The 16,601-nt window shown below is 43.4% G+C and overlaps 2 protein-coding genes across 4 annotated transcripts in view; one reads left to right on the forward strand and one right to left on the reverse strand.

Moving 5' to 3' along the window:
• Positions 1-4,012, forward strand: part of LOC135911019 (transmembrane protein 170A) — a 37,834-nt gene extending 33,822 nt beyond the window's left edge. For all 3 annotated transcript variants that reach the window (XM_065443100.2, XM_065443104.2, XM_065443101.1), the window contains exon 4: positions 555-4,012. In XM_065443100.2, the coding sequence (XP_065299172.1) occupies positions 555-685 (131 nt within the window). In that variant the 3' untranslated portion in view covers positions 686-4,012. The remainder of the gene's footprint in view (positions 1-554) is intronic.
• The window catches only part of LOC135911018 (uncharacterized), a 40,986-nt gene continuing 28,317 nt past the window's right edge, over positions 3,933-16,601 (reverse strand). The window contains exons 10-11 of the mRNA XM_065443099.2: positions 15,193-15,276; positions 3,933-4,155 (exon numbers count right to left, since the gene is read on the reverse strand). Of these exons, the coding sequence (XP_065299171.1) occupies positions 4,024-4,155; positions 15,193-15,276 (216 nt within the window). The 3' untranslated portion in view covers positions 3,933-4,023. The remainder of the gene's footprint in view (positions 4,156-15,192; positions 15,277-16,601) is intronic.

Consider the following 16,601-nt stretch of genomic DNA (forward strand, 5'->3'; position numbering starts at 1 on the left):
TTTCATCTTTTTGTTTAGGTAGTTTCTGCTACTGATATTTTTTTAGCCGTACAGTGTTCCTATTCATGTTGTCTTCAGTGTTTCCTCATGTTTCCTTGTGAGTTATGTTTTGCACAAAAATTGCTATATGCTACCCTGCTATGATCACTCTTTGATATTACAGCATTAATAAATAAATAAACAAGAAATATTTACGGATTTTCCCAGCTGGATTCAAATGCAAGAGTTGCTTTACTGTAAGCATTGTCCTGCTGAAATCTGTTTTTGAAAAGCACTACGCTTCAAATTAGAAATATTGTCTGAAACAGCATGTGATATTCTTAAATCATGTGATGTCAGTTCATTACTAAAAAAATTCAAGAAAGTTATAGAGACGTTTCTGAGCTAGCATTCTGACTGCAAGGGTTGCTTAGCACTATAGTGTTGAAATGGGTTCTTTAATTTCGTTTCCTTATTTACCTTGTATAATATATACAATTTGGATAGCTTTCTTGGTTCATAGTGTCTCTGTTCTCTGTTCCTGTACTCACTTCATATGTTACGACTTTGCGCAGGTGCAGTGATAGCTGGTGTGTACCGGGCAGCTAGGTTTCATATGATGCCCTTCTACGCACTGGTGTGGGGCTGTGGGCAGACAGTGTTTGCGGTTGTCATGTCTTACACCCGAGTCCTCGCCACCCTCTGACCTTGCTGCTGGGTGACTTGCCAGAGATGCCAGGCCAGGATACCAGTGTTGTGCACCTCGGACGAGGAGACTGCTGCAGCATTTGTGGTGCCCTATGCTGCCACATCTTCAGCTCAGCTATGCAGCCCCACATTTCACCTGACCAAAGCCTTCAACTGCTTGCTTTGTTATCTGTTCATATGTGGTCCTGCAATTTGTGTTGTTCAAAGAAAGGGCTCTGTCACTGTTTGTCATTTCCAACTGACACAGCCTGCTGACTCTTGATCAATGGTATGGCCATTCGCAGTCGTCTTGGCATGGTGCTTTTTTTTTCCTGATGAGATTTTGTTTCTTTCTTACTGCTTTTTGATAGGGAGAGTGCATTCAGGTTCTGTTTAGTGCACCAGCCACATTTTTTAAGTGTTGAGACGTTTGGCATAGTGCCTGCGAGAAGGGAAACATTCATGTGGTTGTCATGTAGTTTTGAAGCTATGCCTTCTCTGTGGTTTAGAAGACTTTGCCCAGCATTGTGGTGACCCAAAAGGGGTTGCAGTCAGCTGTGGTCTGATGGCACACTCATGTGGCTGGCACACTGATGGGAGCATTAGCCCACAGTTCATTCCCTGCACAGGAGAGTGGAATTATTAGTCAGTTTTCGTGAATGTTTAGTGAAGACAGTATTACTTCATGTGGTCAAGTTTGTGTCTTCTGGCACAGGCTACTGCGAGTAGGAACAGAGGGTTCCTGAAACTTGAACTGGTCATATTGGCGGCTGTGGCCACATTCAAAGAATGCACCATTTGGTGTAAGTGCAGTCCACTTGTAAGGTGCAGGGAAACATTAGCTGTCATGGCTCCACTTGTCGTGAGCATGGAAAGCATGAGTCATTATGTGATGTATTGCTGCTCATTTTCCCTTTATTCTTGTTTTTCACAGTCACGTTAAATTTTCTTTTACCATTAGTTTTTTTCTATCATATTTTCATTTGTCATTGATTGAAAATAATGATAGCACTTCTCTCTGCAAGATCTCCATTACTTGTCGTAGCATTTTTTTGCTGAAGCATATTGTGATGGTTTCAACTGCCTGAAGAGGGCTCAAAGTCTGTATTGCAAAACAGTGGTCTGTTGCAGATGCATAAGAACAAAGTGTGCTTATTTTCATGCATCCTAATGTGTTTATCATGCAAAATTTTTCCCATGTCGGTTGGTGGTTCTGGTATTGCAAACCTTTTCTTACTCTTATTAGAAGGGCAATACTTCTGCAGTTACTTCAGTTGCTCTAGAAACTCGGCATCTATAATTCCTCAAATTTATTCCATTGCACAGTGCTTCGAATGCATGTGGGCTGTTCTTTTTTTACTGTTACAGTTGGTTGCAGCCTTGAAAGTGGCTATCACCTCCTAAACAAGACTCACACAGAGAGGGTACTGTGTGTTGTTCGGGTCATTAAAGAGTTGGTGCAGCAGTGACTAAAATGGCTGCAATAGTAGTGAAATGCTTTTTTTCACTGGAAGTGTCTCCCAAAAGTTCTGAATGTGCAAGTTGAAATGCAACCACACTCAACTACTAACAAAATATTGACTCCTGTCTTTATAAAATGTGTGCTATGTGCTAGCTCAAAGCTACAGATATGCCCTTTCACAAACATGTTTTTGGTTATGAAAGGCCATGTCCCCTTTAAGTTAAGTTTTACATATTTGAATTAAAGCCAATTTTGCCATGCAGTTGGCACTACCATAAAATAATTTTAGTGCAATACTGGCATTTGCTCCAAAAGTTTGTTAAACAAGCAGAACTGTAAGTTTCTACAATATCTTCTGTCACTTAGAAAGCCTTTTGTTACTCTGAATTATAGGAGTATGAAAATGCATTGTGCTTGCTATTATAATGCAACTTGCCAAAAATGACATGTAGTGAAAACTGTGGACAACCACTCCCATTGTCTGTTACTTCTAAACTGACTGTGGGATTGAGTGGCACAGTACAGGATGCATAGCAAATAGCTGCACCCATGGGATGTGACTTAACTCTTACAAACTAGTATTGTGCTGCATGACATCATATATTCTGTGACAGCTGAAGTGATTGAATTTTATTTTTGGCTGACTGTAGGTGACATTGATGTCATGTGCTGCAAATTATTATATACAAGCAACTGCAATGGGAGACAATTTTGATATTTTCTTTCAGAATCCTCCTTCCTACATTTTTGTTTTGTTTGTCATGATCACTGCAGTCAGTGATATCACATAACATCTTTACAAGTTTCTACTGGACTGCAATGCCTTTTTATTCCCTGCTTTGGGAAAGTCCTCCACGTAGTTTACTGCTTGTTCATGTTTAAGCTATGCTTGTGCAGCTTTTATATTGGCAGCAACTGAAAACCATGTGCTGCACTAATTCTACTGCTGTCTTGCAGGTGGCTTGCATAGTACCTTAAGGGTCTACGGGTAAAGTTCGAAAAGAAGCCCAAAGTTGAAAGGAAAATTAAATATAACCTTGATGCCTTTTTCTAGTAGACTTATTTCTAGGCCTGTCTTGGTTCTCCATTTTTATTCATTTTATAATGTGTTTGCAACGTATGAGAATTCAAAGTTGTGTTTTGTTTGTCCACATCATTTGTTTCCTCTTGAGAACATTGTTGCCTGGGGCAAAATGTAGCTTTTAGGAAAAGCATTTCAGGGGTGCCAATTATTTAATACTCAAAAATGTTGCAGTGCATTAAGGCAACAGTAGTTAGCACCAACTGCCATCTTTCAAATTGCTGCTTCTGTTCACCAAGTGTCTGCCTTCCAAGTTAGAAAGCTCCACACCATTGCAATAAGCATTTCTGCTCCTGTTTTTGCCTTCAAGATGGGTGTACATTAGGCTGTGCTAAATTATGTGGCAGTGGTACCGAGTTCCTTTTGTCAGTGGTGAAACGGCTGTTGGTGGCACATAGTGGCACATGCCTGTGTGTGAAGGAGCAGCACAGTTTTGATGTCTTGGCATAAGACCCTGCAAGCAGTGAATTGAGAGACAGGAGAGGTCACAAGGTTACTTGTATTAAAGTGTACAGTGTGTCTCCGTCGACGGACGAGGCCAACATGTAAATATTGTACATAACCTTCATAGGCAGAGCCATTCTACCAGGCCAAACAGGAACACCTAACGTGTTCAAGATGCTGTATGGAGTATGTCTGTTGTGAATAGTGTAAATACCTGTTACAAAAGTCAGTGGTGCCACAAGAAATGTTCTGTGACACTACAGTGAATGGACAAGAAAGTGGTAAAGACTGCTGTGGCGGCATGCTTTATTTTGTCGAATAAAAGAACCCAAGGAGAGAAGAAAAGCTTCTTGCAGTAATCTTGCTGCTGTCACCCTTTTGCAGCGTGCTGAATTACCTTGGAGAGGATTTCACTCTTCTTGGTCTTGATGTTGCAAGGAATGTTGTTGTGGCACAACCAAGCAAGCAGCACAGTCGAGTTTACCTTGCTGAGCATGTCAAACTGGGACCAAAAAGACTGTAATTAGTAGTGTTAACCTGTTGAATACTAAGCAGGTGTACACCTGGCTGGCTGCGGATAGATTTTTGTAGCACAATAGCAGCCTAGATATAGAACTTTTCAGTTTCCGGATATACGCTCGGGCTGACAATTTTTCACTATTCCTGTGCTCTAAAAGCTTTCGCAGTAAAGTGCATTTAAAATCTGGTGCAGTGATGCAGCCTAAGCAATATTTAGAAAAGGTAACAAGTCATAAAAAATGGTCATCGTCGTATGCATGGATGTTTCCTTGACTGTATGGCAAGTAGTTTCTCTAGTGGACATAGTTGACTAATTAGTTGAAATCACTGCAAATTTTATGAGCATGAGTTGTGAAGTTGTCAAATATATTAAGATGATGCAGTTTCTTGCAACAACTATGTTCAGTTCCTTATAAAGCAAAAAAGCACTAAATTTCATGCATGTATGCATTAACATTCCTAGATTAACACTGGTTGCACATTGTATGCAGGGTGTGCTCTTTCTGTTGACTCTACAGATATTTTATAAAAATGCCATGAGCATAGCGAGTGCGGCGTTCTTTCAGAAGAGTTCCTAGGCGAGGCAGACAGGACATACTTTGCTGCTAATGTGTTTCAGAAGACTTAACAAAAGTTCACTTTTTTAAGAATCTTAACTTGTTCCCTACCATGGGGAAAATAGGTTTTTTGTAGATTGCACAAGCTTTTTTATTCCGAAAGAACTACTGCATTCGATATTTTAGATGATACATAAACAAAAGGCAGAATGAATGCACGTTTCACGCATAAAAGTTTCATTAACGACATGCATTTCGTAAAGATATAAATTGCCAGAATCAAGATTGTGGGATAAAATTAACGTTTTAAAGACACGCTTGTATCTAATAAGAAAAAGATGTAACAATTATGAGATATACCAAATGTGTTGCTGTGTAATAGGCGCCGTCTCCGAAAAAAAAAAATGTTTCATTGAAAAGGTATTTCACTACAAAAGTTTTAAGTGCAAGCACTACAGCTTGGCGTGCTGGGCTGCAGCCGCCGATGTTCCGGACTGGCTTGCGTCGTCGTCACTCAAAGTCCGACGAAAAGGCAGCGTTCTCAGACTTGCTGCTGCTCCATCCATCGATAAAATCGGCCGCAGACGCAGCGTAATCACGAGAGATCTCCGATCTTTAGAAGCGCGCGTGCCACTCCCGGAGGCGGCCATTGTTGCTTTTTCCTCGACGGTCGCAAAATCTTCGGAGTATAGTGTACTAGAATAGTACACTATACTTCGGAGCGCGTTCGAAAATCTCCATAAAATCTCCCTCTGGGGGGAAAAGCGAACTGCTTAGAAGACAAAAATATAGTTCGTCTCCTTCACGTCCGATAGCGCAGTGTGTCCGTGAGCTGCGCGGAAGGTCTCGAAAGCGGCGTTTCAAACCTGCTAGCGATGCCTAATGGGCGCGGTACGGGAAGAGTTATGGGATGGGGGCGGTCTATCTTGATGCACCTCAAGCTTTTTTTAAATATTAAAAATCTCACCTAATTCGTGAAATTCATCATTACATTTCAATACTTCATCCCAGCAATATCCAAACCAAATGCGCCGGGAGCGCAAGAAAGTCCGCCCCGCTATCGTAAAGGGAAAGCGCCTGGGGCTACAAATAAATAAAAAAAGTAAGGCACGTTGAAATGTATGTGAAGCGAACCTTAAGTGGTTAATTAAATGATTTACACCTAACATAGTTTCGCACTATTTCGTGCTGACAGGTTTGTGTATGCACCGTGAAGTGCGACACGTGTATCAAGCAACATTTAGGGATTCGTTACCTCTTGTATCCCTGTGGGACATACCGGGGCACATCCCGAATGGCTAAATCAAAGAAGTACAGTAAATCAAAGAACCTGTTAAGTATGATTCGCCGTTCCGTTAACATATCGGTGTGCTTAGAGATGCCTGTGGGTCGACATTACATGTGCAGGTTTTATTTAAGAGGTTGTTTTTTTGTTACGCAGAACAGAGCCAGAAAAACGTGGTCAGCATTTGTGGGTACCTTCATATAACGTTCGTATTTATATCCACAAGTGTATCCTGCGAGATAGCGACCGACCCAGCAGCCAAGCCAAACCCGAGAAAGTAGGCAAAGAAAGCTTCGATTTAAATGTGCGACGAAATTTGAAATGGAATGCTATGGCTAGTGGCACCATGATACTGAGACTGGACGGTCTGCCTGGCAAGCATCTGCCGCGACGTGCCTCATGATGCTCGCTTGCTTCCTACATTATGGTATCCCCATGACATGCCATCCTCCAAACTTCGTCGCACACTTCACGCGACATTTCAGTCTGACGTGGCTGCGGGGCGCTCTCAGTTCCGATATTGCCTGGATTGAGCACTGAAATTTGTTTATGAATATATCTTACTAGGTGCGATATTCAAGAGTGAAAAAAAAGAAGATGCGGTGCATTACAATGTGACTGCTTCCAAATCCGCCAGATAGAGAACTGCCCTCAAGGCTGTAATAAAAAAGTTAATTCAAGAATTTTTGCTCAAAGGTAGCTTCAGCTCGGACCCCACTCCGATGCTGCCTATTCAAATACATGTAAAACGCAGAAATGAATTTTTGAGATAGCACATGGACCAAGCCTAATGAAATTTGTTGAATTTAAGCAAGAAAGGTAAATTGTAGTGACTAGGAAGCGGAATCCTGATTTAGGGCCTGAATTGGCAAGTATAAAAAAAAAGATAGAATCACGTTTACGAATTCGTAGCTGTGCAGCAAAAACAAATATCGCAGTTCTGTAAATTGCATTATTTAGAGCATCAAAAGTGTACAAACCGATGTATTAAACATTGCTCTTAAGTACACCACTTGTGTGCAGTTTTTTTTTAATGCGATAGCGCTAAGGGCCCCGCGTCGGCTGTCGTTTCGGCAAAAATCATTCCGAACCATGCTAGTCATGCATACACAACCAAGAAGGCCCTCCGTGTAACGCAAAGAAGTCACCGTACTAATTCAATTTCTCAAAGTAAGATACGCCAGTAAAATCGTAAAGTACGAATGAGACGGAACCTACAGACATGATAGCGTCGGATTGTAATTTTAATGTACGAGAAAACATAATTCTGTTACGCAGAAACTCAAACAAAAACCCTTTTCCCGGCGTTTCTGCCATTCATAGACCGGCCACGGCGTCTTAGTCGGCGAGCGCAAATCTCGGAGGCCACGGAGCGGCGCGCCCGGTTCCTTGCAACACCGCCAGATGGCTCTCGCCTCCGCAGCATCGTGACCCGCACAAAGAGGCCGCGTTTCTACCATTTCTACCAGAAAGCTCGCCTTCGTGCGCATATCGTTCCCCGCCAGCGTTTCCCAGTAAGCATCACAGGTAAATTAGCTGCAATTGCCGGGAAGCGTGAAAAGTAGTCGGGGATTTTAGAATGCTATCGCATTCCACTCTTAAAGGCGAAGCTTAACGTTCTACAAATTTTTAAACAATAATAATTTGTATAAGAATGCTGTAAGCGCATCGAATGTGGAGTTTTTGCAGAGGAGTTTCTAGCGAGGTGGACATACTTTGTCGCTGATACCTGAGTTTCAGAAGACTAATTAACAAAAATTTATTAAGTTTTCTTGGTGCCGTGCGAACAGTTGTTAAACGGCGAATTTGAAGGCAGCCATACTTCAATCCGCTCTCTTGTTCTTTTTTTTTTCTTGAAATCTTGAAAGGCGCGCCTAAGTCAAGATATTTATCATCAAATTTCAACGTTAAATCCAGGCAATGTCGAGACTGAGCGCTGCAGGAGCGCAGGAAAGGCGACGCCGTTATCATATCAGACTGAAATGCCCCGTGGCGACGAGCGCAAGGAAGCATGGATGAAGCATAGAGATGAAGTTTGAAACTGAACGCCCCGGCCAGTCGCGGCACCTGCCGACACGGCACGCTTTGCCTGGCAAGCATGTGCCGCTGTGTGTCGGGCACGGTGTAAAGGTACGGACACACTAGCGGCAAGACGCGCGCGGCACGCCGCCGGCGGCGAGAACGCCGCGCGGCAGAGAGGCCACATCGGTTGTGTGCGCGGCGGCCGCCGCCGAGTCACGTGACAGCGCTGCTCTCGCCTTGTCTCGAACTGCGCGAGCATAGGCGCGACATCGCCGTTGTCGCGCGCTTTTTTCCTTGCTCGGAGCAGGCCAGCTCCTCGTCCCTCGTCATCTACCGCGCTGATCGCGTTGATTCCTGCAATGGCAGATGCAGACGACGATGTTCTGATGACGATGAGCGTTTTGGTCATTGTGTGTTCTCTGCTGTTGCGACGGCGGCGCGCGCAAAAGGCACGCAGACGAAGGTTTGGGGTGCACCCCTGCTGGCGCTACCGAGACGTCGAGGGGCAAGCGAATGTTTTGCTCCGCAGCACACCGCTAGAGCACTCTAAACAAGTGTGCTCACCCCCGCACATTCCTGCCGACGTGAACATTCAGCGGAAGCTCAGATAAAGAATGAAAACAACCCACCAGTCAGATCGAATGTTTTGCCGATGATCACCCACCGGTTCATTTTGGCGTCCGTGTCTTTATAATCCGGATGGGTTTTATCATACAGAAAGGGGAACAAGCGAACAGTCTCTAGAATTGCTCCATCATATTCTGCCGCGGTTCAAATTCATTTTTCACCGTGGATGCACACGAGCACGTGGATGCACATAAAGCAGTCGCGGCTGGCTCGGAGCGCTCGGTCGTCGATCGTGGTTCCGCCGCCGCCGCTGGAAGTAACTTCGGCAGTAGCCAAGAGGTGGCGCTTAGGAGAAAGCCCGGACGTCTCTCATTGGTTCGCGGCACGCGGCAAGCCGCCGAAAATGGGTCCTGGACCCATCCTCTGCGCGGCAGACCAAACCGGTTCCGCGGCAGGTTTCGCGGCACGCGGCGCGCCGCCGGCGGCGTGCCGCGCGCGTTTTGCCGCTAGTGTGTCCGTACCTTAAGAAGTAACCGTGGTGTCGGGTCAGGGCCGCTATCTTGTACACGTTCGAAAAGCCGACGTTCGATTTCGCCTCGCGCGATTGTCCAGGCTGCGCCGATATCGCGGCCTAGGCCAACCTAGTCCAATCGCGTGAGGCGAAATCGAACGTCGGCTTTTCGAAAGTGTACAAGATAGCGGCTGCCGCGGCGTGCTCAGACTTTTGTACGGGGCGTTGCCCTCCGATTCGCAGCGGGACGCGCTCGGTCTTGATATTACCTCGATTGAGCTTGGAATTTCATGATGAATATCTCGACGTAGGTGCGATTTTCAAGATGAAAAAAATGGGGTGCACGAAAATGTCACTGCCTCCAAATTTGCCGTTTAGACAATTGCCCCCAAGGCACTAATAAAAAAGTGAATTTTTTTGTTGATTAGTATTCCGAAGCTCACGTTATTAGCGGCAAAGTGTGTCCACCTTGCTTGGGCACTCGTCTGCAAAAGCTCCACGTTCGCTACGCTCGCTATATATATATATATATATATATATATATATATATATATATATATATATATATATATATATATAACATCTACGCTGTCTGAACGACACACCTTGTATGTGAGCAGGACTTTTTGCACAACCTTCGTAACACGGTAACAAATTCAAAATTATATCAAACTTGTCCGCTTTAGATATACTATTATGTGAAATTTACAGAATTGTAATATCGTAATTCATTGATGAGTTACAAAGATATGAACTTGGCAGAATCGCTTTTCTAAATTTGGCAATTTTCAGCATTTTTTCTTTTCAAGTTCACAGCTATATAAATAAAAAATTCGCTTCCTACAGTGAGTAGGTTTCTACCTTTTCCTTTACATGTAACAAACGTCTTCAAATTCGGTGCAGTAGTTGCCAAGAAAAACGACTTCTTCGTGCCACATGCCCGGCGTGCGACAAGCGTACCACTAAATGTGATAAGCTTGTGCAGTATACAGTCGAGCCTCAATTTGACAAACTTCACTTTCACAAAAACTTTTTTATTCTATTAACGAAGCTTTTGCACCTAGCATATGTTGAATTTTGGTGTCTTACGTGCCAAAACCACAATTTGGTTATGAGGTGCGCACCTAGCATATGTATTTTCGCAGTTTGCACGATGACATATGCGCAAAGGTGGCTTGCGCCATTGATGGCCTTATGCCTCGTCGGCCAAGCATGTGTCGGTGCCCGCCCAGGGCGAGTTCTGGTGACGTAGCCTCGGGCGATCACGTTCGGCGATGTCACTATCAGTGTGCGCTGATTGGCTGGTTGAGCAAAACCACTCGAACCATCCAACGCTTCGTGTACTACGTCAGGCGAAAGTGATCGTCCGACTGTGCTGCCCCTGTTCGGTACCCGTGCCTCTCGGGGCGTTTTCAAAACTGCACTGCATGATTCGGTATCGTAGCTCGCGAAACGAATTATTTTCTGCAGAAAGGGCGCAGGGATGCGAGGATGTGATTTCCTCATTTCACACGAGAAACTGCTGCCAATCGATTCGCCGGTGGTTCTGTGTGAATCACAATTTACGCAGACTGTACACATGCCAGCGTACAAAAAGTGCAATCAGGAAACGGTTCGCATAACGTGAAGCCTGCTGATAACTAACATTCAACACCATGTTTCCATAAGGTGAAATTTCCACGAGCTATGACGTTCATAGCGACGCGCGCGCGCACACGCACACACACGTGAAACAAGCACCAGAAGGTGATGTTCACCTGTATGGTCACTGTCACGTGTTTATTGTTCACGTGATTAAGACCTTTGTCTTATTGTTCTTCACTTATCTGTATGTATTAGTGCTTCAGCTTAAAATATGCGCAGGAGGGGAGTTACAAAATTTAGTCTGTTTCATTTTGGTATACAGGGTGTTTATTTTTTCAGCGGCACCAGATTTAAAAAAAAATTGCCGGTGGCAGATAGCATAATTGTAATCCTTGATCTAAATTACTCGATTAGGCGGCCATTACTTCTACGAGAAATCAAAATGCTTAATTAAATAACTGACATAATCACGTGAATTAACATTTCAATTATTAACATTACGGCCACTATTTCAATCTACGGATTATAGTTGGTGAGCTCGCAAGGCGTAATCACTTGAAATGAGTTACCAGGACTGCGCCAATTTCGAGATGTGAATTTTCGAAGTGTCCGACGAAATGCATTAGCGTTCCAGTTGCTTTTTCCAGTTAGGAAACTGGTGCAGCCCTGGGAATTCGTTTCAAGTGAATACGCCTTGTGAACTCACCGGCTATAATTCGTAGATTGAAATATTGGCAGTAATGTTAATAATTGCAAAGTTAATTAACGTAATTATGTTAACTATTTAATTAAGTATACTGATTTCTCGTAGAAGTAATGGCCGCCTGATCGAGTGATTCAGATCAAGAATTGCAATTGTGCTATCTGCCAGAGGCAATTTTTACATTTTTAAAAATTTGGTGCTCCTAAAAAAAACACCACGTATAGGAATGTGCAATGATAGCGCAGAAGCGCCTTAGAGAGGGAGAGAGAGAGAGGGAGAGAGAGATGCGGAAATGTCATCGCGTGCGTTCACATTCTACATGCGATGGCTGTATACCTCCGCTCATATAATGCTTAATTAATGTCAGGGCCACTGGCTCGGTCTGGGCAGAAGTACGTGAGGAGTATTCAGAAAAATAGCTGATCGGTCCTCTTGAGTATTTTTTTGAGTTCAGACTCTGCAATGACATGGACTTTACGCTTGAATTAAATTTTAGAGCGACTATCTCCGCAGATGCCAGCACACGCAAACTACAGATTGTCAGCACATTTTAGCGTTCGGCATTTATATAATGTCTTGAGAGTTAAAAGCGTAGATTAGCACAAATGTGCGCAACGAAATGCGATAAGTTTTACATTAAATTTGATTTTCAAGAAAAAATACAACTAGAAGCCCAGAAGTGAGCGCCAAAATTTCTGACGCCGCGCGGTCGGTCGATAGCATTGTTTTGCGTATAGAAATTTTTTCTAAAGAAACTATGTTCAGTTTTGCGTTTCTGTGATCATGCATGTTATGCTAAATATCAAATTTTTGCCCAAGTTAGTTTCTTTTCCTAGATTTTTCAGTGTTTGCGTGTTTGTGTGTGCATTCTTGTGTGTGAACGTACGTGTGGGCGCGCGCATAGAGATCCCATATAAAAAGCCCCCTATGTTGCCATTGTTCTTACGTGATTATTGTGTGGGAGTTATGGAGAATATAGCTACTTCTAGTAAGGCATTTGAAAAAAAAAAAAACTACTCGTCTTTGCTATTGGAAGTGACGTTTCTTTCTGGCGTATATATGGTATGCGTAATATATATATATATGTCGGAAAAGATGAAAGCCGCGCCCCTTGAGGCCACGTTCCGCTTACGTCACCCAGCAGCGGGCATCCAACGCTCTGCGACAGCGACGAGCACGAAACCGCAGCGCGCTGGCTGCCCGCTGCTGGGTGACGTAAGCGGAACGTGGCCTCGAGTGGCGCAGCTTTGCGCGATTGCTGCAGGTTCCCAGTTTCGGTTTCGCGCGCTCTGATAGCCGAATTTCGACGTGCCACAGCCCCGCCGGTAATCGCGTTTTTCCAGGTCCATAAGCGTATACGGCTTGTACGGGAGAGCTCGCTTCAATTTCCCGATTATGATGATCCCGCTGAAACTAAATGGTAAGATGTTCATGAATTCTTGTTAATCAACGACTAATTACGTCGTATCACCCGTCACCCCGTGGTCGCCACTACTGACGGCATGTCTCCCGAAGGAACCGTTCATTTATTTCAAAACGGCCATTTTCAAATATTATTGAAAGTCTGCGTAGGAACACCTGGTATAATGATTACATATATGTAGTGGTGGCGCTGGCCAACTGTCCCAGGTTTAGTTCTAGTAGTCACACATAAGTACCCCAGAAAGTGGATGAGAAAACGGCGTCGCGGTAGCTCAATTGGTAGAGCACATCGCACGCGTAATGCGACGATGTGGGATCATTCCCCAGCTGCGGCAAGTTGTTTTTTCATCCACTTCCAATTCCATTAATTTATCAGTTCTTTAATTGAGTTAGGAAGTACAAGTAGTAGACCGGCAAGTTGGGCTAGTCGGTGGATGTTCATCTGTTAATAAGGGGGGTTACTGCGCTGTAAATACACGGGCAACAGAAGTAGAAGTGGACAGGATTGCGCGCGTCCTGTCCACTTCTACTTCTGTTGCCCGTGTATTTACAGCGCAGTAACCCCCCTTATTGCAAGAAGTACAAGTAGTTTTCCCTGTGTTGTTCTGGTGCCTTTGTTCGTTGGCTTCTTATGATATGACTAATACAAATCGGGCCCCTCGGTTAACCCCCTTTCCTCTCGTTCATATATATACCAGCAGTGTCCGGGCTTCAAAGTGAGCATAGCGTATTTTGTTGCCAATAGAAAAGCACAATCTGCGTTCTGTTGACTACCACACCACAAAGAGCTCCTTATTTTAAGACTTGTGTTTTAATTATGCTTCTGCGTTTATTATCTATTTCGTTGTTTCTTTGCATTAATCGTCGTTGTAATGTGCCATTACGACAATTTGGTACTTAGGTGCCCATTGGTGCGTCTGGAAATTTATGAATAACTAATAGGACCATTAATCACTTTTCATGTTGGCTCCAAAATGAAAGCAGAACAAGCACAAGTCAGATCAGCTAACTTCCTATAAGACATAACAAAATTTGAAAAATAACTACAAATTCCAAGGATCTCCAACTGAAAGACACAACTGATGAAGAAATTTTGATACGTTAAATGGGCTAAAAAAGCCATTACGCATGCATGTATCATGGTTCTTCTGAAATATTCTGCGATTCCTCTTCTGGCATCACAGAATCAAAAATAAAGAAAATGCTACATATTTACACGGCATATATGTCCTCTCTGGCATTGAAATACATAGTGACTCTAACGCTGAAAATAATTTGGGGGATATTTTTAAAATATAAAATACATGGCGGCAGCTCGTCAAGCAACGTGCAACAATGTCCGTAAATAAACTGGGTATTTTCATGGCTTCTGGGGCCAAATCAGCCCTGAAATAATAACAGAGTGTTTGTTTACTGCTTATTAGTCTACTGAATTATTTCCATCGAAAACTATATTCTGGTGATAATGTATCATCTATTATACGTCATGCAGTTATGGGATGTTTTGTGGAGGAGAGCAGAAATTTGTCTTCTCGCAAAAGAACAAATTTGGTGACAAAATACAATGTTTCTACTGTTTATACGGTGTTTTAGCACCATTATTGGGGATGAATATAGGCCTCAAAATGAAGGCTGTAGCAGGGTTTACGATAAAGATAGCATGGGGCCTACCATGTATCAAGAGCTGCTAACAACAACAGCAAGACATAACTCTCACAGGACGACCAAAATCAAGAAGGGGGCTGACAGATGGAGTAGCACACTGGGGCATAAAAGTTGCAAACATGGATAACGTGCCTCATAAAGGCTCGCCAGCCTTTCTGAGGCACCTTATTCCTGTTTGAAACTTTTTATCTCACAGGAAGTTGGTTTTCTTTCGGCTTGCGTCAACTCCAAAAGACTACAAAAACCAAATATTGACATAAAATCAAGGTCTGCAAATGATCTGGTCTAGATATTGAAGCTATCGATTAGTCAATCAAACATGAGTTCATAAAATTAAGAAACTGGTACTACTTGCAGCTGCGATAAATGCACTCCATTTTTGAACCAATGTTTCAAGTTTTTTCGATAGTCATGATATTTTTGGCAAGTTTTTTTACAATTCGAATGTCTTTATGCATGGTGATAATATAAACCCATAAACTGCATCGTGTATCATATATGAAACGCGACAACTTTGGCTCAGCGCAAGTTGAAACCATGCGTTTCTTTGGAAAATTGAAGCTTGTTTAGGCATATCCGGCCTAAACAAAAGCTCGTCCAATTTTTTTCACACGCAGATAAAAATTCATGCAGTAAGGGGTTACCCATTACACTTATGGTATACGGAAAGACAAAAGATAGTTTTTGTATAACGACGCACTTACCTTTTTATCTCTGAGCAGGCTGTCAACTTCTGGAATTGTCCAACACTTACGAGTGCTTGCCTTTTTCCGGGATGCTTTGCGTCCCTGCAAATATATGACAACAGTTGGAAGTTAGAGCGCAAGTTGAAAAGATTGAATAACACTGGCACTATATGCGAAGTCTGTCCGGAGAATTCGCGAGCTTCTTGAAATTACGCGCTATCTGTAAGTTGAGTCTGGTTGCGTAGTGCACACAACTCTGTCAACAAGTTCTGTGTTGTGTCCACCGTAAGGTTGCTGTAATGTACATTCGTTTGTTCTGTCACGTCCACCTGCGTAAACACGTGATAGCTACCTCTCCGCCTTTCCTATCGTTAAAAGAGCTCTTCGCAGGCCAAAATGAGCTGGACAGACGAAAAAAGAAATTTTGTGACATTCTGCGCGAAACTCGGAAAACCTTTCAGAGACACGCTTGAGGTGCTACCAGATAGATCTGAAGATTCATCTTTAGGAGAGAGCCTACAACGCACAAATGGTGGAAACGTCTTATGCGAGCCTGTACGTGTCTTTGACGGGGATACACGCAAAGAAAGATCATCAATGTCAGGAATTTTAGTCGTAGTAATCCTGGAGCAAGTACCGTATACATTGATTCATTTCATTAGACGCTGGAGTCGGTGAACGAGCTGAAAACGGTATATAAAAATATGTACTATGAGGATCTGACCTACATATATATATGTGTATGTATATATATATATATATGTGCAAGGGTTGCTCAATAAAGAGCGAGATTGATGACCTGAAAACTTTATATCTGAAAATTATTCATCGGCCATTTTATCCTTTCAATATGCTCCCCAGTAAGTGAAATGCACGCGTCCCGCCGTTTCTACCGAGCCTAGATAACATGAGTAATCTTTTCTCACCTCCTTACAACTCGCCTTCAGTGTCTTAACTGCGCCTTGTCGCAGCAATTTCCTTCTTTTTTTTAAAAAAAAGACATGTTTCTTTGTCATTCCCAGAAGCACCGCAACGATCCCCTTACCCATCGTACAGTCCAGACGTGGGCACTCGCTGACGTTTTTTGTGTATACCTCATGGTTAAATTCTGGGGTTTTACGTGCCAAAACCACGGTTTGCTCACGAGGCACTCCGTAGTGGGGACTCCGGAATAATCTTGACTACCTGGGGCTCTTTAACGTGCACGCGATGCACGGTGCACGGGCGATTTTGCATTTCAGCCCCATCTAAATGCAGCCGCCGCGGTCTGGATTTAGATGGATTTAGATTTAGATTTAGAACTATGTCTAAACCTTCGGAGGCCACAGAACTCACGCGCACGCGTGGCGCGCGTGCCAGTCGCCACAAAGAGGTACTTCGCGTTGGCGCGAGATAAGTATGTGCGTACCGTTTTGGCCTAATGGTTA

Source organism: Dermacentor albipictus, chromosome 1 (genome assembly GCF_038994185.2).
Source record: "Dermacentor albipictus isolate Rhodes 1998 colony chromosome 1, USDA_Dalb.pri_finalv2, whole genome shotgun sequence".
In the NCBI taxonomy this organism is placed as follows: domain Eukaryota; kingdom Metazoa; phylum Arthropoda; class Arachnida; order Ixodida; family Ixodidae; genus Dermacentor; species Dermacentor albipictus.